The sequence below is a fragment of the Delphinus delphis genome, chromosome 13 (assembly GCF_949987515.2).
Source record: "Delphinus delphis chromosome 13, mDelDel1.2, whole genome shotgun sequence".
Taxonomy (NCBI): Eukaryota; Metazoa; Chordata; class Mammalia; order Artiodactyla; family Delphinidae; genus Delphinus; species Delphinus delphis.
In genome coordinates, this window is record NC_082695.1 from 34,848,371 (window position 1) to 34,871,570 (window position 23,200).

A 23,200-nucleotide genomic window follows, 5' to 3' on the forward strand; every position below is an offset into this window, starting at 1 on the left:
AAAATACTTAAATAGTATCTTCATATACTCAAGTTATTGATGAATTCATAAATGAAATAACTGCTTGCATAAGGTGAGATGTGGAGAAACTTTACCTTATATTTAAAGATAATTAATATTTTAAGGCCAAGTGTCCTACCATGAATTTTAATGCTGCTAACCTATCCCTAAACATATACCTGCTAAAAAGAAGCAACCTCTTTTTGAAGTCAAAGGAGGTACTATGTGTTCAAAAAAAAATGAGAAATATGAAATTAACATGTATAAAAGTAAATTTATAAATATAATTACATAACCATGAAGAGATGATACCATGAAAATGTTTAGCAGGTATAACTGAAAAGACATTATGACAGTAGAAAAATGATAGAAATTAAAATTTGTTTTACTAAAAAGTATTACGTGAAAGTTACATACTAAAAATATTAATCCTACCCATTTCATAATGACTGTAAGTAACCAAGTCATAACCTCAAGAAGTTAAAAGTCTCAGAAGGTGAAACTTACCTTTCTGGCACTAATATTTAACAGTTAATAAGTAGTAGTTTTACTTACAAGGAATCCAATCTTTCTTTTAGTTAATTCTTATTACTGCCATTTTGTTTCTTCAACAAAACAGTTAAATGACTTCCAATTATAAAGAGAGGTTAAATATCATATTTTACCAAGGTAACTTTTATGGAGCTTTAAATTTTGAAAAAGGAAAACACACCTATTCAACAGGGAAGAAACAATCTTCTTTATTAACCTCACTGTATAGTCAGAAAGGATTAAAAAACACACACATTTCCTGGGCCACAAAACTGTACCAAAAGTATTTCCTTATAAAATAACTTCACAATCCAATAGTTCTGGACTGACACAAAGACATATATTGACATACATTAGCATGAATTAAGACACAATTCAAATGTTTTTGCAGCAACTTTCTAGTAGACCCTTATTCCCTTAATGAGGGAGTGTCCAATTTCTTTAATCCCTTAAAAATAGTAATAAAAAATTACAAAATAACGTAAGCATAGAATTAAGGCTGAGACTATATAATCTAGTATTAATAAAGTCAAACAATACTTATAAAATTGCTGCTGCTGCATATTATATATATATACACATATATATACAGGATAAGTCTTTAGAAATTTAAAATGCTACTGCTGTCACAAGTCCACCCATCACTTTAATGTTTTTCCATATATCTTAACATCTGAATTCCCAGATACATGTGCTTGTCTACGTTTATTCTGAATTCTTAAAAGTTTCCTTGCATATTTACAATTAAATACCTAACCTCTAGAATTTTCCTTAAACACAACAGACATAACAGTTATGTTAAATAAATTCACATAAAAGTAATAAAAAGGTTTGCTTTCAAGAAATAGTTGTAGCATATTCATGATAAACATACTGAAAAATAGTACATACACTTTTCTTCAGGATTAATAAATGCTATGTGTCAGTTTTGCAGTCACTACCATAGCTGCATATCTCTGACACACCTGCAAGATAATGACAACCAAAGGGCATGATGACTGGAAGAATTCCAGTAAACCCATATTGTTCGGTGAGATTCACAAAACTGAATGGTTGTTTCCAGTGCCATCTGGCTAGACATGGAAATACATGTCTAGATACTTGTTATCATCCCCAGAAGTATTCGTCTGTAAGTCACCCTCTTGGTCTTCTGAAACAGAGCTGCAGAAGGCAGGGCATTCTTAGTGAGACCAATGGCCCCCTCTTCTGTCACCTCTCACACATCTGTTTTGGTTATAATCCTGATCAAAATGGAAAAAAAAACCAGTAAATTTTATGTACCAAAGTTTTCCTTTCCTGTAACTCCCTCATCAGACCTGGATGGTTAAATATCCAGTGGAACTATGTTCTACTAATTATAATAATTCTTGGTATAAACAGACAATTAAATCCTTGTATATAACCACTTCTTTCACATGTATGCAGCAAACAAACAAAAGCTTAACATAAAAACAGTAATTAGTATATACAGAGGAAGGGATAAGTAATTTTTAGCACAGTTCTCTGGAATGGTGTATCCCAGACCCAAATTCTGCAGATTTTTGCCTATTTTCCCCTTTCCTAAAATGAAATGACCACTTTAAAAATTAACAAGAATTACAATGCTCATTAGAGAAAAGTCACAAAGACAAGCAAAAGGAAAAACACTTAAAAATACCCACAATTCCATTCACGTAGAGATGAACAGAATGAACATTTTAGTATATATTTATGCAGATATTTCCTTATTCAGATATACTTTTTATTTATTTAATTTATTTATTGCGGTACATGGGCCTCTCACTGTTCTGGCCTCTCCCATTGCGGAGCACAGGCTCCGGACGCGCAGGCTCAGCGGCCATGGCTCACGGGCCCAGCCGCTCCGCGGCATGTGGGATCTTCCCGGACCGGGGCACGAACCCGTGTCCCCTGCAACGACAGGCGGACTCTCAACCACTGCGCCACCAGGGAAGCCCTATATTTCTTAATAATAGTTCCCTGAACTGCCATCTCCAAATAGAAGACACACAATTTTGATAAAAAGCTATTTTGTAATCTTTATTAGTAGAAAATCAGGGCTTCCCTGGTGGCACAGTGGTTAAGTGTCCACCTGCCGATGCAGGGGACACGGGTTCGTGCCCCGGTCCGGGAAGATCCCACATGCCGCGGAGCGGCTGGGCCCGTGAGCCATGGCCGCTGAGCCTGCGCGTCCAGAGCCTGTGCTCCGCAACGTGAGAGGCCTGTGTACCGCAAAAAAACAAAACAAAAAAACCCCAGAACTGAAGCCTCTACTGAAGAAAATGAGTCTATTGCATAGTATATATTGCTAAGTATATTTTGTTGATTCTAAAATCCACATTTTTCCACATTTAACATCTCTGAAATCTACCTTATAATGTCATGAGTTAATTTGCAGTGTTTTAATGTTTCATGAAAAATGGTGTTTCTAATAATTACTGACATCCTACAGTTGATGAAATATGGTATATAATCCCTATAAAAGCTAACAATATATAAATAGGTAATAGCCACATACTAATATAAATAATAACATAAACACACACACATTTTGCTATTATTTCCTACTACTGAATTTGTTTCCAATTGTATGGATGAAATATATCACTATTTCAGTACTGTTAAAGATACTTTAATTTCAAGTGCTGTGACATTTTTGATATGGTGTGATTTATGGAGAACAGGCAGAGACTGGGGCAGAGGCTGGGGATGAGGAAATTACTAATTAAACAGTGGCTTAAATTTTAAACTGAAATTTAAAGTGATTTTAAATTTCCCAAAGGTAAGCAGGATGCAAAAGGGAAGCCATAGGCTAGAATACACCAAATTTGCAACCTAAATCTTCTCACCTGCCACCACAAAGCTAGACATTTGTTTTCTGTGTGCCAAAAGCTGTACTGACAATATGGTCTCTCTTGCTCTATGAAAACATTTACACTCCTCCTCCTTTTCTTGATATTCTACAGTTTTGCTATGAATTATCTTGGTATATCTTTTGTCAGTCATTGTGCTGGGCGTTCAACGGACCCTTTCATCCCTGGGAATTCTCTTCCACATGATTTTCTTCTCCATTTTCTTCTTTCTAGGATTCCTGATAGTCTCAGTTGGTTCTCTACATCTCCTCTCCTTTCTCTTCACATATCTTCCCTATTTTTCTGTGAAGTTTCCTTTACTTTAGTCCTTTGAATTTTTTTTTCCCCCTCCTTGCCTGGCTTCCCCCACACTTAGTTCTTTGAATTTTTAAATTTCAGCAACAGTATCTGTAATCTTGTCCTGGCTGTTTTTTTCTCCTAATACCCCCTTAGTTTCATGAATATAACTCCTTCGGCAATCTAATCAAGAATTATGTACAGTTTTAAAAGAGTTCGGTTGAATCATCTTCCAGGGGTGGTTTTGCTATTTATCTTGGATCTCCCCTCACATGTTGTTGACTCCCCTCATATGTGTGATGTCTCTTGGTTGTACGATTACATTTAAGAAAGAGGACTGTGCTGCTGGCCTGGATTTCTTCTGCTGTTATAAAAATAGAACTGTTTTCCCATTATGGCTCCTCTCTGAGTGGGAATTTTATGGGATAGTGGGAGCAGGGGCGTGGACAAACAGGCTTTGCTTTAAGGGCGTGGCTGGAGAGCCAACTAGTAGGTTGCTAGTCCCTAGATGCTGGCAATAGACAAGCCTCTAGGGTGCCACCAAGTACACCAGAAGCCAATATACCAACATTTAACTAACTAATTACCATCATTATCTAACTTCCTGGTGGGAGCTTTAATACCTGGAACAAGGGAACAAAGCTCTCAAAGTTTGGGGTTGAAAATTTGGCATGTTCTAGGCTAGGTTTCCTCTCCTTTTCCATTCTGCTCTCATCCTTCCTGTTTTGGGCTGGACTTCTCTGACTGAGTCTAGGGTTCCACCAGGCATTGTGTCCCTCTGTCTCTCGACCACTCCCAGTACCTTCTCCTTTAGTATATTCCAGCCTTGTTTCTATCCTGTAATTCCCAGAAAACCTCAATCAAATGTGAAGGCAGAAGGAAGACCGTTTCAGACATGCAAGGGCTCCAGTTTCTTTCTACACGCTTTTCATAAGGAAGTTATCAGAGAAAGAAAGACAAGGAGGGCTTCCCTGGTGGCGCAGTGGTTGAGAGTCCACCTGCCGATGCAGGGGACACGGGTTCGTGCCCTGGTCCCGGAAGGTTCCACATGCCGCGGAGCGGCTGGGCCCGTGAGCCATGGCCGCTGAGACTGCGTGTCCGGAGCCTGTGCTCCGCAACGGGAGAGGCCATAACAGTGAGAGGCCCGAGAACCGCAAAAAAACAAAAACAAAAACAAACAAAAAAGAAAGACAAGGAATCCAAGAAACAATGGATTCAACTCAAGAGAGCTGCCAAGGAGGACCCAGAAGGCCTACATGGTTACTAGTTACTAAAGCAGGTGGAAGAATACATGATCAAGTTACATACTGAAGGAAAAAAGAAAATTAGAAACTCCACAGAAGTTAACAACATCCAAGAAACAGTCTAAATAAGAACTGGATTAAAATTTAACATGATTTTAAGAACTGATACAATATAGAAGATTTATTTGACTTTCATGCTTGGAACACTGACTCACGGCCTAAGTAAGTGTCATGACGTTAGAACCTTACAAAGATGGAAATGTAATCCTAGCACACACTTTGCCTACACTATATATTTACATAGCCATAATAATATATGTTGTTTATCACCTTCTACCTTTGAAAAAAGCATGGAGGACTGGGTTGATGGTTACAGGAGAGAATATAACTAAATAATCACGAGAAAGGGTAAGTTCTAAAATAATTCAGAACAATTTAGTCCAAAAGTCATGAGGTGGGCCAGGCAAGACAGACCTCCACACCAAGGTGTTGGGTGGGCTGTGCTGTCTGAAAGCTGATAAAACAAGACCAACATAATGTATACAAAAAATGGAGGCAACAACAGAATAACCACAACAGTTAAAACAAAGGTTGCCTCTGGGAAATGGGACGGGGTAAGGATACACAGGAGCAAGATTTCATCATCATAAGCTCTTTCAATACCTGTGCTGTCCAATCTGGTAGCCACTAGCCTCGTGTGGCTCCAGAGCACTGGCAATGTAGCTAGTCCTAATAGAGATTTGCTGTCTTCTGAATTTTGAAGACTTTGTATGAAAAAAAGAATTTAAAATATCTCATTAATAATTTACTATTTGCAGTATGTTGCAATGATAGTATTTTGTACCCTGTGTTCAATAAAATATACTATTAAAATTAATCTCGCTGTTTCTTTTAAAATGGCTCCTAGAAAATTTTAAATTACATGTGTGGTTCACATTTTACAGTACAACACTAAATCTATACACCAATTCATTTACATACATGTATTACTTTAATGAAAATGATACTATTACTAACAACTTAAATATAAACTAAAAGAAACTTTAGCCCATACCACCTCTGAATTGCTACAAAATCTTAATAAATAAGATCCAAATTAATGACATCATTTGTAGTTCTGTAGAACTGTAAGGTCCTAGGCTAATTCAGTGCTGAGGCTGCAGGGTAGCCTCAAGAATATGTACTTTAAAACTGCTTGACAGGAATTTCCTCACTTGGTCTTTTAAAAAACTGGAAAAATGTTTCCCATCTTCCATAAAACACTTCTTTTGTTTGTTTGTTTTTTTGTTTTTTTTTTTTTTTGAGGTATGCGGGCCTCTCACTGCTGTGGCCTCTCCCGCTGCGGAGCACAGGCTCCGGACGCGCAGGCTCAGCGGCCATGGCTCACGGGCCCAGCTGCTCCGCGGCATGTGGGATCTTCCCGGACCGGGGCATGAGCCCGTGTCCCCTGCATCGGCAGGCGGACTCTCAACCACTGTGCCACCAGGGAAGCCCCATAAAACACTTCTTGAAAAATTATGGCAAACCTACAGAAAAGCAGAAGAAATAATATAACATTTTGCCCACTCTTATTTTGATATGCAGTCGCTTTTTCATCCTGTAGTGTTTTAGAGTATATCCCAGACATCATGTTATTCAACTGGTAAATACCTCAGTACACATTTCTAACTGTATATTTATCTTATTATAAACTCTATGATGCTGTTATACACAAAATTCACAATTCCTTAATATATCTAATATCCAGGTGATTTAAAAATTTCTCCAAATTTTTTCAAAATTGCATTTTAAAGATTCAAATCCATATCCAAACAAGGTCTACAATTTGCATTTGATTATTATACCTTTCAGGTACTTTTATTCTATAACAAACAGTTCATCCTTCTCCCTATGCTTCTTTTATGTCATTAATTTATTCACAAAACCAGTCATTTGTCCTGTACAATGTTATATTCTTGACATTCTAGATTTGGCGTACTGCTTCCTGGTGGCATCATTTAACTTGTTCCTAAATTTCCCTTATTTCCTGTACACTTGGAGTTAAACTGAAGGCACTTCTCAAATTCGTGAGAGATTTAAGCTTTGATACCTTAAGGTATCTATTGTATGCAATGAATTAACCTCCTTCCTGGGCATCTAGAATGTTAGATGACCTATCCTGGGGAAAAGTCACCCAGTTTTCTGCAGTGCTTATTTCCTGCACAGAACCCCAGCTGAGAAAGGCTGACTGGAAGCTTCATTAGATTCAGGTTATTTCTCTACTGAATCACGTAATAGCAAATATCCTGCTTTTTAGTCAGTGGGTTCAGGAATGTCCATCTGATCTTTCCATTATTAGCATTACTATTATTTTTTTTCAGGCAAGGCTTTATTGGGGCCCCTCCTACAGCAGGGGGGCCATTATTATTAACTTTCCCCCTCAACTTTTTACCTAATAATTTGGGTATCCATTGATTATTATTTCCTAAATCCATTATTTTATTAGGAGTGGCCAAAATGTGATGTTTTAATTTTATCATGCTTCTTATACTTTATTCTTATATAAAGAACTTTATAAAGAAGACCTTCTATAAAAAACTTTCTCCAATTATTTGGTTACCCTGAAAGTTCACATAAGAAAGAATGAACATGTCTTTTCTATATGAATATATCAATGAGTTGGTGTCATTATCTCACAATTTTTTTGCAAGATATTATTTTGGGGAGGGGCATACTATGGCTTCAGTCTACCTCTCCAACCACGTCTTGGGACTTTCTCCCTCTTACCCACTATATTTTAGACTCACAAGCATCTTCTCAGTTCCTCAAATATGCCAGGCTTGTTATTTTCTCAGAGCTTTCATACCTATTCTCCCTCTGACTGAAACCAATCCCTACATGGCTGGCTTCTCATCCTTCAGTTCTCTGTTAAAATGCATCTTTCCCAACAACCAACATAGTTTTCCCATTATTCTACATCACTTCATCCTTTGTTCTTTTTTTTTTTAATTTATTTTTGGCTGTGTTGGGGTCTTTGTTGCTGTGCGTGGGCTTTCTCTCATTGCGATGAGCAGGGGCTACTCTTCGTTGCGATGTGCGGGCTTCTCACTGAGGCTGCTTCTCTTGTTGCGGAGCACAGGCTCTAGACATGTGGGCTTCAGTAGTTGTGGCATGCAGGCTCAGTAGCTGTGGCGCACAGGCCTAGCTGCTCCGCTGCATGTGGGATCTTCCCGGACCAGGGCTTGAACCCGTGTCCCCTGCACTGGCAGGAGGATTCTTAACCACTGCGCCACCAGGGAAGTCCCCTATCCTTTGTTCTTTTGTAAAACTTAACATTATTCTATATTTTTACATATAGAAAAAGGTTTACTTTTTTGAATTGTCCTTCTTCTGCACAGGATTGCAGACCTCCCAAGGGGGCAAGAACCATATCACTTTTATTTACCCAGCAAGATACAGCACAAAATAATCAAATGGTTACTGAATAAATGTAGAATATGTAGATGGATAGGGCATAGAATACCAATTCTAAATACCACGGTCTCAAAGGAACTCCTCAAAGGTCAATACGAGAAACTTATTCAGGCAGAGTCTATATTTGAACCTTTTGAAATAAGGTATAATAAATCCCAGTACTATGGTATCTTTCTGTGGGATGGCCTTACTAGCATCTATACTGAAACAGACAATTTTCTTCACTGAGTTAGGATGCAGATGGCTTTGTTGGCTTCTTGGTGAGCTATGTAAGTGGTATCTGATTTTCCAAACCACATATCATAAGCAACTTCTATATGAGTAATGTACAAATGATTCTGCATATTCTATACTTAAGTTGCTGATCCTATGAAGCAGAATACAGTGTATTAGAAAGTTTCCAAATAATTTGCAAAAATCATTTAGAAAACTGGAGCATCCTAGGAGAAAATAATGATTACATCTTATCTTCATTACCCATCATCATTCAGTTCACTTAAAAAGAAACAAAACTAATTCTGGTTCAAGGTGGGTAAAATACCCTCATGCTATATTTAAAGTATAAAGAGCCAAAACCTTGACAAAGTAAGCAATCATAACTTTCGGGTCACAGTAGACTCACCTATTTTGTCTTGTAACTTCTCTTCTCATTCTCTTAGGAGGAACTGGACAGTCTGTCATTGGATGACGCAGTGAGTCATTACACTTACGTGTGGGAGTCATACCTGTAAAGACAGAAAATTTAGAAAATAAACCTTTAAAAGACTGGAATTATTATAAGCAATACAAGTGAATGTCTTAATTTATAGAAGAGTAATTAATAAATAATACTGAGAATGCTTCTTACTACTCTTGCTGACCGAACAGCTTACAAACATTTGTCAGTTCACTTGGAGGTCAAGAGTGTCTGTAATTTAAATTCTGGATCATTCGCATACTTTCTTCTTGTAGCTGAACTCTCTCTAATCATGAACACTATCTTCATGCAGAGAAAGATGTTAAAAAAAAATACAATACCTAGTTTTTGCTCTATCAGTTTGAGATTCTTCTCTTGTTCATCAAGTTCCTGTTTTTTCTTCTTCATATCCGGAGTGTGAAGGTATTCCAACTGCCCGTTAAGGTCCTTGTTCACACTGCTCAACCTGCACACAGCAGTGCGGTACTGCTGAAGAAGATCTGCAAAGAAACCAAAGACATTCGATTAAAAGTACTGATATCATATCAAAGCAGTGTTTTAGGAAAGAAGAATCAGCAACACTGAGTGTTGTTATAGTAACGTGGGAACTACTTTTAACGTTCGGTGTAAACAAATACAATAAAAAAGCACAGTTTAGAGCCCAGCACAAGACTGGTGCTTGTTAAATATTAATTTTTTTCAGCTGCTTGACTTTAATAAATTTCTATGTCAGGAAAGAGTTTCCTATATAAAAGCACTCTGAATTAAATCACTCTCTCAGTCAGTGTTTACATCCTGTTTGATACTCAGTATTCAATCTAACTCCACAGAAATTTGTGAGAAGGGGAAGAATGCACTAAATATAGCATTATTAGAAAATCCCTGCTTCCCAGTACTGATGAACCTAGTGGCAGGGCAGGAATAAAGATGCAGACGTAGAGAACGTACTTGAGGGCACGGGGGGCAGGGGGGAAGGGGAAGCTGGGACGAAGTGAGAGAGTAGCTGACATATATACACTACCAAATGTAAAATGGATGGCTAGTAGGAAGCTGCTACATAGCACAAGGAGATAAACTTGATGCTTGGGCTTCCCTGGTGGCACAGTGGTTGGGAGTCCGCCTGCCAATGCAGGGGACACTGGTTCGGGCCCTGGTCCGGGAGGATTCCACATGCTGCGGAGCAGCGAAGCCCGTGCACCACAACTACTGAAGCCCGCGTGCCTACAGCCCATGAGCCACAGCTGGAGAGAGCCCGTGCACAGCAACAGGGACACAATGCAGCCAAAAATAAATAAATAAATTAAAAAAAAACAAAAAAACCAAAAAAACCTTGATGCTTTGTGACTATCTAGAGGGATGGGATAGGGAGGGTGGGAGGGAGGCTCAAGAGGGAGGGTATATGGGGATATATGTATACATATAGCTGATTCACTTTGTTGTATAGCAAAAACTAACATTGTAACAACACTGTAAAGCATTTATATTCCAATAAAGATGTGAAAGAAAAAAAAAGAAAATCACTGCTTCCAACAGACATGATCATTACCTTAAACACAGCTTTCAAAAACACTCTTGGATACTTAATTTTCAGAAAGCTTAACTTGCATTACTTTTTTAAAAACATATTACATTGGTCAAGTTTGAGACTATTTATTGCCTGTTTGTATAATTTATTAGACACCAAAAATTAAATACATTGACTATACTTTAGTCCAGGGGTCAGCAAACTATGTAGTCCATGGGCCAAAAATGGTTTATACAGTTTTAAATGATTACATTCTAAATGGTTATATAAATATGTTCATAACACCCTCAATTTTGCCTCCTGGATCACAGAGCCTAAAATATTTACTATCTGACCCTTTGAGACTCTAGTCACACAAAGATTATCAATATTCATGGGAATGGGCATAAAAACACCCAATTGCTTAATAAATATATACAGTGGGTTTACATATAAAACTGTGGAAGAAATTATTTGAGTCAGGGTACACGAGATACGAGATATTCTATACTTTAAGGGTCAATAACAGTATTTTAAAAAAACTATCAAGCATTCTGGGAACGAGTGAACAAACACACACCTGTGAACACTTATGAGAATATTCATATATTTAAATATGAATTCCATATGTGTAACTGAGTGATGACAAGGTCCTTATGTTTCTTAATTCTTTATGATTTATTGGGAACTCAAAGGTAACTAAAAATGTCTGGTTTTCTGGTTTGATAGTATTTCTAATTTCATGTTAAAGTTATGTTTTCTATATGCATAAAACTATATTTATTTTGTATGTGAATGAGTTACAAAATTATGTTCAGATCCATATGTTAGGGATGCTGCCTAATTCAGAAGACGATACACAAAAATTTCAAGTTGCTAACGGTTGAAATCCTACTTCTTAACATAATAAGTTAGTTATGAGGTTCTTTTACCTTTTAAATACTCAAGAAAAAGTATGTTCAAAAGCTTTAACAGAACATTAAGTCAACTTGTTATTTATAAACTGAAAGATGGATTATTAAATACTTCCCATTAAATGGAGCACTAATATTAAGTTCATATTTTATGTATAAGGTAGACAGAAGCAACTTAATTTAATATGCCTTAGCAATTTCCAATTTTTTGTACATGAACTGTAATTTCTATTTACCATAGTGTCTATAAAAGTCTTTTCTAAGTCATTTAATAACATTTTGCCAAAGAGAAAAGCTAAAAATTCATATTTAATTCTGTTTATAAATGATTTTAGAGCTCTAACATTATATGTTGTCTGAAAATTTTAATTATCTAGGAAAAAAACTAATGATGCTTTACTGTGAAAACAGCAAAATACTTTAAAATAAAAAATTAGGGACTTCCCTGGTGGTCCAGTGGGTAAGAATCCACGCTCCCAATATAGGGGGCCGAGGTGCAATCCCTGGTCAGGGAACTAGATCCCACATGCATGCCGCAACTACGAGTTCACATGCCGCAACAAAGACCCCGTGTGCTGCAACTAAAACACGGCACAGCCTAAATAAATACATAAATATTAAAAAAAAAAGTGTAGCTTAAAATTAAAAATAAAATTAAATTAAAAATTAGTTCATGTAAAGGGACAAAAGCTCAAATTACAGTGTGTTTATTTCTCTATGCTACATATTAAGAAAGATATATAGATTATTTCAATGTATTCAGGGGTAGACTCTCTGGGAACGAATCAGAGAAGTTCTTGTAAATTTTGTTACTTAATTTTTAGGTGACACATTGTTCACTGAGGCAGATCTGGAAAAATATATAGAAGAGGATAATGGAGAAGTAAATTATCTCAATTATGTAATTCAGGAAAAAAACATTTTTCTTTCTACTCTTTTGTGTCACTGTGCAAATGAATACATACACTGTCCTGAACTTGGCAAAGTTATCTTTTTTTTTTTAAAACATCTTTATTGGAGTATAATTGCCTTACATATCTAACATTTTTGAGGTTGAAATTCCTCATCTGTAAAATGAGGGGAACAGCAGTAAATGAAATAATTCAAGTGACAACCTTAACAATGTATGTGGGACATAATAAGCCCTCAAATAGTAACTATTATTATTCTCTTGAAAATTGCTTATTCATGTTATCCACTCATTTTTCTATTAGTCTTTGTCTTTTTTCTTGATTTTTTTTTTTTTTTTTTTTTTTTTTTTTGCGGTACGCGGGCCTCTCACTGCTGTGGCCTCTCCCACTGCGGAGCACAGGCTCCGGACGCACAGGCTCAGCGGCCATGGCTCACGGGCCCAGCTGCTCTGCGGCATGTGGGATCTTCCTGGACCGGGGCACGAACCCGTGTCCCCTGCATCAGCAGGCGGACTCCCAACCACTGCGCCACCAGGGAAGCCCTTTTTTCTTGATTTTTAAAGGTTGCTTTTAATAATAAGACTATAACACCTTTGTCTACTATATATGCAATTTTCCCCAGTTTGTCATTTGCCCTTCCATTTTCTTCAAGGTACTTTAAAATTTTTATGTAAACTTAAAATAAATTAACTATAAAATGTTTTCTCACATGTGCCAGTACTTGTCTGTCAAAAAGCCCTTCTCTCCAAGGTGGGTGTTTCTATTTTAGATAGGCTGATCAGGGAAGTCCCTGAAGGTGTGACATTAAAGTATAGAACTGGAAGGAAAAGAATCAAGCCATGAACGTATCTGGGGCAAAACCATTGGAGATAAGGGAACATTAAAATAAAGTGTTCCTTTCAAGATTAAACTTTCTAATTTCTATTCAACTGTGCTAAGAACTTCCTGAACACAGCTGAAGAATGGTGGTACTATAAGTCTTCTTTGCCTGTGCCATTTTGGGAAATAGGTTTATTAGTTTCATAAGATGCCCTGAGTGATCTCCATTTTTATCTATACTCTGCAACAAATTATATTTGAAATTCACTTATGAAAAACCTATAGGATGGAGTTAACTTTTTGAACACTTCTTCAGGCAATGGTCTGTATAAGTTTTCTTCCTTATTTAAATCAATTTTGTTCACTTGCAATTTTCTAGAATTTAGTCCACTTTATTTGGACATGCTAAATGTATTTATAATATTATGAAAACCTAAGAAATCTCTATTTCTGAATGCATCCTTTGAGCCATTACTCCTATTGTATTTATTTTTGCCCAAAGACTGTCTTTACAAATTGTATATTCAATACAAGGGTTTTCTTTTTTTGCAATCCATTTGGTTGTACTTGTTTCTTGAGATGTATTTTTTCCCTCCTCTCATTTGAGTTGAATGGTTAATTTGTTTTTCTCATTTAATAATAAAAGCGTTAAGCCTGTAGGTTTACATTTGATCTCAGCTGTCTTCATGCCTGTTATGTATAATGTGTAATATTCTCATTCTTTTTAATATTTAAACTTTTTTTGACAAAATAGTTGTTTCTAAATATCCACTATTTGAGCTTACTTTGGGAGGAAAGGAATAAGTTATTTTTTAGTTCTGTTACTATCCTAAGTAAATTTTGCTTTTCGTAATTTGTAGTCTCATTGTAGCTGAGTAGCAATTTGATCAATGAATTTATGGCCATTTTTTGTGACATATTACCTTCTTACCTAAGAAGGTACTGGTATTACAACTTATTAGGTAGAAAATTCCTTGTTTTTTGACTAACGACCTGTCATGGATTAATGGTTTCTCATAACAATATTTCTGTCTCTGTATAATCAACAGTTTTAAGAAATTTGATTATGTAATTTATTGCATCAAGTTAATTAACTTTTGGTCCTCTAGTATGGAATATATCTGTTATCAAAACGAATCTATCTTTGTCCTTTTAGTGCCATTGCCTTGAAGTTAACTTTGACACTAATACTGTTACTTGTGATTTTGTCTATTCAATGTTTACATTTCTTCTTTGTTAATTCTTTAATTTTACACTGTATTGGTGTAGAAGGGAGTTTCTTATAAAAGCTATAAAGCAGTGTCATGGAGAGAATAGCCTTCAGGTACAGCTGGCTCTGGGTTTGAGTTCTGTTCTATGGCTTACTGACCATGTGGCTTCTCATGTCATTTAAATTTCCACACTTCTCTCTTTACTCACTTTATTTAACTTTACTTCCTGGCACATGTTAAGCACTCGATAAATGGCAGCTATTTTTAATATATCCTAGCACTAGATTTTAAAAATCTGAATGTCTTTAAATGAAAGAACTTCATGTATTCACATGTTATTCAAGGTCTTATTTCTAATCATCTTATTTTACAACATGTAAATACTCATTTTTTCTTCTGTTTTATGCTCTAAATTTATTTGCTCTTATTTCATTATCTCATATCAAATACTATAATGCAAAACACGGTCTATGCAAAATTAGAAGACACTCTGCTTTTAATTGTGCTAGTAAGCAGGCAATTTTTGTGGTGGTAGTCTAGTTCAAAATTGCTTTTTCTCTGCAAACAATCCCATGATACACAAGGAAGAGTTTCCTCAAAGCTCTGTTCTATCTGATCCTTACTATGGCCGGCTGATTTCAGAGGGAACTTCTATCTCCTAGGAGGTGCGGGCTCTGAGTCATGTTAAGAGATGCCCTTCTAGGTGAAGATGCAAGGAGCTCACGCTGCTGAATGTCCCAGAGCCATCCTTGTTTTTGTCTTGGCTGTTTCCAATCTCCTTTGAATGTGTGATTTCCTCCACTTTCTTTCCAATACATTCCTGTTTCACTTAAAAGTGGTCAGGCCTGGGCTTCCCTGGTGGCGCAGTGGTTGACAGTCCGCCTGCCAATGCAGGGGACGCGGGTTCGTGCCCCGGTCCGGGAAGATCCCACATGCCGCGGAGCGGCTGGGCCCGTGAGCCATGGCCGCTGAGCCTGCGCGTCCGGAGCCTGTGCTCCGCAACGGGAGAGGCCACAACAGTGAGAAGTGGTCAGGCCTGGTTGCTATCGCTTAAAATCAAAAGTACCTTATACATATCCAGTAATTTTAAATTGTCTCATTTGATTTTTCAAACCGTTTGTCTAATATTTGAGTGCTTATTGTTGAATCATTAGTCTGTATGTGGAGTGTATCTTTGAAGATATTTATCAAGAAGAAAAAGTAACTGTTATATTTTTTAAGTCCTTGCATTATCTGTTAACTTTACATGTTTGACAAACCAATAGGGCACAGAAGTCTTTAATTATAATCTTTTCATCCCAAAGATCTATGGATAAGGCCTTACTGTTATACTGACAGTCAGATGCCCAGGTAAACTGGAAATTCTGTCAAAAATACCTGCGCATTTTTAAAGTTCCACAGGTAATTCCTTTTAGTTTGGGATCCACTGCCATAAACTGTAGTGCTGGAGTGATAAGGGTTGAGGGTTTTTTATGCTGATTCACTGCCTCTGACTAAATTGTTTTCTCTTATTTCTTATAAGTTTGTTTAGATGTTCACTTATTTTCTATAGAGAAGATTTTTTCATGCATTCACTGTCATCATTAACAGAAGTATGAAATTCTGTACTGTTTATAACTTAAACTTTCTGTATATTATGATGTTTTGACATCTTAAAAAGCCTTTCTGGCTGGCGAGAGATTGCCTCGCCTGGGACGAGCCAATTCTTAGAGATAGCTAAGCGTCTAGCATGCCTTTGATACACAAACTAACCAATCCAGAGCCAAGCTTCCTCTATCTGGCACCTGCACCCCAAGGAGTAACATTCCTCTGCCTTAATCATCTCAGAGCCAGGTACCAGGCAACTAGCTAGAAACCACGCCTAGAGCCCAAAGACCACTGAAATTATTCAAGCAGGTCAACCCTAAACTGTTGACCTTGTCATCCCTTTGCTGCAGAGACCCCAGTAAAGGCTGTGGCTGAAGTACTCTCCTTGCTCCTGTCTTCTGCCTCCTGACCACCCTGGTGTTCTTCCATATGGCCCCTGTGTGGCAGGCTGTGCCTCCTGTCCCTAGGACCTGTGAGTATAATAAACTTTGTTTTCCTGGGCCTCTCTTGTGTCTCCTCTTGCAGCTGCACCTGACTATCTCATAAAAGGAAATATGAGATATCCTACCATCTTTCTCAATTACTATTTTAAACATTGCTGGGGGCTGAAGTAATAACGCCAAACTGGATACTACCCAAATTCCTCAACAGCAGAATAATAAAGAAATAAATTGTGGTATACGTACACAGTGGGATACTAACCTGCAATTAAAATGAACTACAACTACATACACAGTGTTGAACAAAGCCAGACACACAAAAAAGCATGGATTGCATAATTCCATCTACATAAAGTACAAAAATGGGAAAAACTAATCTATGCTCTTTTAAGTCAAGAAAGTTGTTATCCTTTGGAGAGGGGGTCGGGCTGTGACTCGAAGAGCCCTGAGAAGCCTTCTGTGGGGCTGATAATATTCTATTTCTTAATACAGAAGCAGTGTTCATTTTGTGAAAAGCCTGTATATTTATGAAATGTGCACTTTTCTCTATGTATATTACACTTAAAAAATTAACAACAAAATGTGGTGTATACAACACACAATAGAATATTATTCAGTCTTAAAAAGAAATTCTGACACATACTACAACACTGAAGCGCCTGGAGGACATTATGCTAAGTGACGTAAGCCAGTCACAGAAGGGCTAAGACTGATTCCACATACTTGAGGTGCCTACAGGAGTCAATGCACAGAGACAGAGACCTGGGCAGTTGCCAGGGGTGGGAAAAGATTTCTGAAGATTGGCAGCAGAAGAGTATGAATGTACTTAACACTAGTGAACTGTACATGTAAAAATAATTAAGATGATAAACTTTGTTGTATGTATTTTATTACAATTTACTATATATTTTTAAAGTTAACAAACTACTTTTTGCTGGAAAAGTAGATATCCAAGCATATTAGAACTATATAAAATTAAGAGCAAACAGGCTCTTAGATGATGGCCTGCAGGGGAACGTCCTGTGAAGTATAAGCACTTCAAAGCACAGACGTACAGATAATTATATCGGCCAACTAGAAACAAGGGGACACAGCCTGCAGAAGGGAAAATGGGGAAGGGAGGTCACATGTCACACACACTAAAAAAGATATATCTAGATAGTTACCAACTTTGAAATAAAAAGAAGTATTATGATTTGATGACATACTAGTTTCCTCAACAAGGAAATCTTTTATTTCAAGGTAAGAATGAAAATATGGGGCTTCCCTGGTGGCGCAGTGGTTGAGAGTCCGCCTGCCGATGCAGGGGATACGGGTTCGTGCCCCAGTCCGGGAAGATCCCACATGCCGCGGAGCGGCTGGGCCCGTGAGCCATGGCCGCTGAGCCTGCGCGTCCAGAGCCTGTGCTGCTCCGCCTCAGGAGAGGCCACAACAGTGAGAGGCCCGCGTACCAAAAAAAAAAAAGAATGAAAATATGAAGGAAAACCTACTTCCTATATACGTATTTCAAAACTATTTGGTGTAAGAAAGCTGGAAGTACTGGACAAAAACATCTTATTCATATCTGTTACTGGTTACGTTTTGATGTTAGAGTCTTGATAAACAAGGTCCAAATAAATGGTTAAAATCAAATGAGAAATTATTAAGTACTTATTTAACCTACCTATTTGTTCCCCTAAGATCAGGCACTGTTTTGGTACTGGAGCTCCAAAGACCATTCCCCGAAGTTTATCCATTGGAGGAGCTTTATTCTGAAGGCCCCCAAACTTTCCATTACTTCGAATGCGATCTCCATCTCTGGTCAGCAGTGTAGGACAGTATGTAATTTTAACAACCTATTGTAAGTAAATGGATATTAATTAGCGAGTCTATAAAACTTATTTCAACTGCTCTAAGAAAACAGAAATCACTTAAGGGTTCTGAGATAAGAAATGACATGATCATGGTAGTATTTTCACAAAATTAATTACCTAGTGATGTGTAAGATGACTAGGGGAAAAAACCAGAGGCAGGGAGATGATTTAGACTACCTCTCAAGTGTTAGCCTAAACTAGAATAGTGACAACACAAATGGCAAAAAGTGAAATTGATGACCTGATTGATGGCTTGACTGATATGAGGAAGGAAGAGAGAGGGCCAAGCCAGAGACCTGTGTGCTTCTGAAACCCAAGGCAGTACCCAGCCTGTAGCACTAGCTCAGTTTCCTTCTGTTTGAAGTTTTCCAGATGACCAAAGGCTAGCAAAAAGGATATTATATTAGACTGAAGAGAATGCAAACTCAAAAGCAAAGGGACAAATCTTCAGAGGACAATACTATGAGTTCAGTTGTAGGAGGAAAAAGAGCTAGTGTGTTGAGAATTGGGGGAACTAGAATTATATAGTAAAACCTAAGTCGTGGAAAGGGAAGTAGAAAGTGTTAGTCAAGAACTAAATTCTTCAGAGAAGTCAGAGAATAAAAGAAAAACACTAGATTTAGTATTTTATGATCTTCAAGAATATTCTTTCAAATAAAGGTCTAGGATATACAAAAATAAAACGTTCAACTTCACTGGTAACCAGAAGTGGAACTGAAATAACTTTAAGTGGAATTCAAATGAGATATTTTCACTACTCAAAAATGTTAAAATACACACACACACACACACACACCCCCACACCACAGAATGTTGGAGAAAGGGTCTTCTTGTACTAATCTGCTCTGGGACAGCCCTTCTCAAAGCAAATGTGACAAGTGTTTAAAACCTTAACAGTTAGGGACTTCCCTGGTGGCAGAGTGCTTAAGAATCCGCCTGCCAATGCAGGGGACACGGGTTCGAGCCCTGGCCTGCGAAGATCCCACATGCCTCGGAGCAACTAAGTCCGTGCGCCACAACTACTGAGCCTGCACTCTAGAGCCTGAGAGACACAACTACTGAAGCCTGCGCGCCTAGAGTCTGTGCTCCCCAGCAAAGAGAGGCCACGTCAATGAGAAGCTCATGCACCACAACAAAGAGTAGCCCCCGTTCGCCACAACTAAAGAAAGCCCACGCACAGCAATGAAGACCCAACGCGGCCAAAAATAAATAAAATAAATATATTAAAAAAAAAAAAGCTTAACATTTTGCATGAGGCAGCAATTCCACTTCTAAGAATATTCTGAAAAAAATCATCACAGATGTGAACAATGTGCACTGAAACATTGTTTTAATAATGAAAAATATGAAACTTGCACATTTCAATAAGTTACATAAATAAATTATGGCACACTCACATAATGAAACAATGCATACATTGAAAAAATGACTAAAGAATAATTTAATAACATGTAAAAACACCTAATCCAAGCTAATACTGTGGATTAAGTAGTTTCTGAATTATAAAAGATTAAATAAAATATAATTTTTAAAAACGAAAAGCAATAGGACAGGTAATAAAAAATCATGACTAGTATTTATTCTTTTAATATAATTCCAAGGTAATTTACAGGTATTTTGCCGTCAAACTGGGTACTTTCTATAAAATTTAAATGCAACAGAATGTGTATCTCAAGAAAATCTGTGGTGAATTCTTTGGTGAAATGAATCTTTTAGTAAAACAAACCACCACACCTTACTTTCTTAGTTCTGGTTTGGATTTGTATGTTTCCTAAAAGTGAACATTAAAAATACAGACTGAATTAATGTACTATTACCATATTGTTATTAAATTATATAATATATAGTAAATTAAATTATTCTTATTAAATTATCAAATTTCAGGCAATGTTTTTACAGATTTAGTACCATCTTAAATAACAAATACACTCAAATTTCTTGTCTATTTTCTTGTTAACACACTCACTGACAGTATGAGTTACAGGCCTCTGGCAGAAGGGACAGTTTTTCAATTCTCAAATGGCACGGAAGAAAGGGGAAATGACAAGTTGCTATTTAATGGGTACAGAGTTTCAGTTTTACAAAAAGAAGAGAGTTCTGCAGATTGGTTGTACAACAATGTGAATGTAACACTACTGAACGGTGCACTTAAAAATGGTTTAGATGGTACATTTTGTTATATGTATTTTACTATAATTTACCATTAAAAGAAACTTCAGTCCTCACTAGGCACTATATTAGGACAAAAAAGATCATGACAGCTTTTACAAATTCAGTGAGTGAACAACAGTGCTACAGTTCTGGGCAATACTTATTCACAACTGCTGTAAGGATTAGCAAGGGATGGAATCAACAAGGGGTTGAAGTAGTATAAATGGTATGAAGAATTTAGGAAGAGAAAATGATAACAAAGACTACTGAAACCTAACAAAATCACCAAGAGATGTCATAACAGCCTTTTCTTAGAAGAGCTTTAAAACAATATTTAATAGGTGGATTGACCTCACTAAAAACTTTGGAAGCAAAGAAATCAGTATGTGCTGTTCCAGGTGTCCCCAACCCCCAGGCAGCACAGCAGAAGGTGAGCAGCAGGCAAGTGAGCGAAGCTTCCTCTGCCGCTCCCCATCACTCGCATTGCCGCCTGCACCATCCCCTCCCTCCCACCCCATCCTTGGAAAAACTGTCTTCCACAAAACCGGTCCCTGATGCCAAAAAGGCTGGGGACTGCTGTGCTATACCAATTATGAGGAACAAATGCTGTCCCCGCTTTTGTCACATATGCTGTTACTTAAAAAAAATTTTTTTTTTTGATGTGGACCATTTTTAAAGTCTTTATTGAATTTGCTACAGTATTGCTTCTGTTTTTCGTGTTTTTTTTTTTTGGCCATGAGGCATGTAGGATCTTAGCTCCCAGACCAGGGACTGAACCCACACCCCTGCATTGGAAGGTGAAATCTTTTTTTTTTTTTTTTGGCTACATCAGGCAGGTGTTAGTTGTGGCACGAGGGCTTCTCTCTAGCTGTGGTGTGCGGGTTTCTCTCTGGTTGTGGCATGCGGGTTTTCTCTCTCTAGTTGTGGCACACAGGCTCCAGAGCATGTGGGCTCTGTAGTTTGCGGCACGCAGGCTCTCTAGTTGAGGCGTGCGGGCTTAGCTGCCCCGCAGCATGTGGGATCTTAGTTCCCCGACCAGGTATCAAACAAGCGTCCTCTGCATTGGAAGGCATATTCTTTACCACTGGACCAGGCAGTCCCTGAAAGGTGAAATCTTAACCACTGGACTGCCAGGGAAGTCCTTCCTACTTTTTTTTGAAGCTATGGATTGGTGTCTTTCATCAGTTCTTAAAAGTTTTCAGCCATTAGTTCTTCAGATATTACCTGTGATCCTTTTATCCTCCTCTTCTTGGCACTCTGATTAGATTTTTTTTTTTTTTTTTGCGGTACGTGGGCCTCTCACTGTTGTGGCCTCTCCTGTTGCGGAGCACAGGCTCCGGACGCGCAGGCTCAGCAGCCATGGCTCACAGGCCCAGCCGCTCCACGGCATGTGGGATCTTCCCGGACCAGGGCACGAACCCGTGTCCCTTGCATCAGCAGGTGGACTCTCAACCACTGCGCCACCAGGGAAGCCCGTACTGGATCATATTTTAAACTGACCTCTGTTTTCTCTTAAGTAACTGCATCCTTACTCACTTTCAGCTATAATAATTTGCAAGCTTATAGTGTTTACATACATGTTTATCACCTGCTATTTCCAAGTCCCTAACACCGTATTTATTAAATTTAATACTTCTTCTGTATCAAAGAATTCAAAGACCTCTGGATTTCAGATCCAAAGAGACCATTCCTCTACTGAAATTTTATTCTATTTCTATTTTATTATTTTATTCAATCTTTACAGCAGCCCTCTGAAAGGTGTTTCTTCACAGTGGATTGCCTTTCTTTTCTCATTAAGTAAAACTTAGAAGTAATATAGAAGGGATAATCTTTCTTAATATATACAACAGTATACAATATATTCTCCCATCTTGTTTAAATTATATAAGCTTATTTTTAAAAGGGCATCATCTTATATATTATCATTTGGCAACTTTTCAACAAAACAATATATTTTGTACGTCTTCCTTGTTAGGACATATCTATCTGCTTTATGTCTTTTTAACAGCTACATACTACTCTACTGTATAAATTACTGTAGTAGAGTTGTGCAATCCCAACTGATGGACTTCACACTGCTTCCAAAGTGTCTTAAAAATTCTTAAATATTCTAATGAATATTCTTTTTTTTAAACATCTTTATTGGAATATAATTGCTTTACATCTAATGAATATCCTTGTACATATCTTTATATACTTGTGGGAGCATGTCTGTAAGATAAATTATTTTAATACGTTGTGATGGTACAAAGATGGCGGCAACTTCTTTGCCCCTCCCATGGAGAGGAAAGAGTCTATTTCAAACTCCCCACTCTCCGATGTGGGTCTGGGCTGGCCAGATTCTGAACTGACTGCTGGGACTTAAGAGACCTGCAACTTCTGCCATCACTGCTCTGATTTCCCTTCTTAGGTCCCAGATTCCATTTGAAAAAGCCCCCAGCAGCCACAAGGAGAGAACGGTTTGCATAGAGATATCTAAGTCTGCCAGCCTACCAAGTGCCGAACCAGTAGCCAGTATCAACTAGCCAGTACAGGTGGGAGATAAACTAAGTAGGAACTAATTCATTTTCAAAAATAATTTCAAGGAAATATTTCCAACCCAGAACTTGCTGGGTTGGACTGTTTTTCCTCCCCAGCCTGTTCAGCTAACAAAAGATTCTTGAAAAAGAAACGGAAAGCCTCAGGGTTAAGATCAAATCCAGGGTACAGCCAGTAAAATGTGGCCTCAAAGTCAAAAATCAAGTGAAGGATGCCCCTATG

The 23,200-nt window shown here is 37.6% G+C and overlaps 1 protein-coding gene across 4 annotated transcripts in view; it reads right to left on the reverse strand.

Annotated features, from left to right (window-relative positions):
* Nucleotides 1-724: 724 nt before the first annotated feature.
* The window catches only part of SMCHD1 (structural maintenance of chromosomes flexible hinge domain containing 1), a 128,928-nt gene continuing 106,452 nt past the window's right edge, over nt 725-23,200 (reverse strand). For all 4 annotated transcript variants that reach the window (XM_060028744.1, XM_060028743.1, XM_060028746.1 and 1 more), the window contains 4 exons: nt 18,100-18,271; nt 9,392-9,550; nt 8,997-9,099; nt 725-1,772 (listed from right to left, as the gene is read on the reverse strand). In XM_060028744.1, coding sequence (XP_059884727.1) covers nt 1,748-1,772; nt 8,997-9,099; nt 9,392-9,550; nt 18,100-18,271 — 459 coding nt within the window. In that variant the 3' untranslated portion in view covers nt 725-1,747. The remainder of the gene's footprint in view (nt 1,773-8,996; nt 9,100-9,391; nt 9,551-18,099; nt 18,272-23,200) is intronic.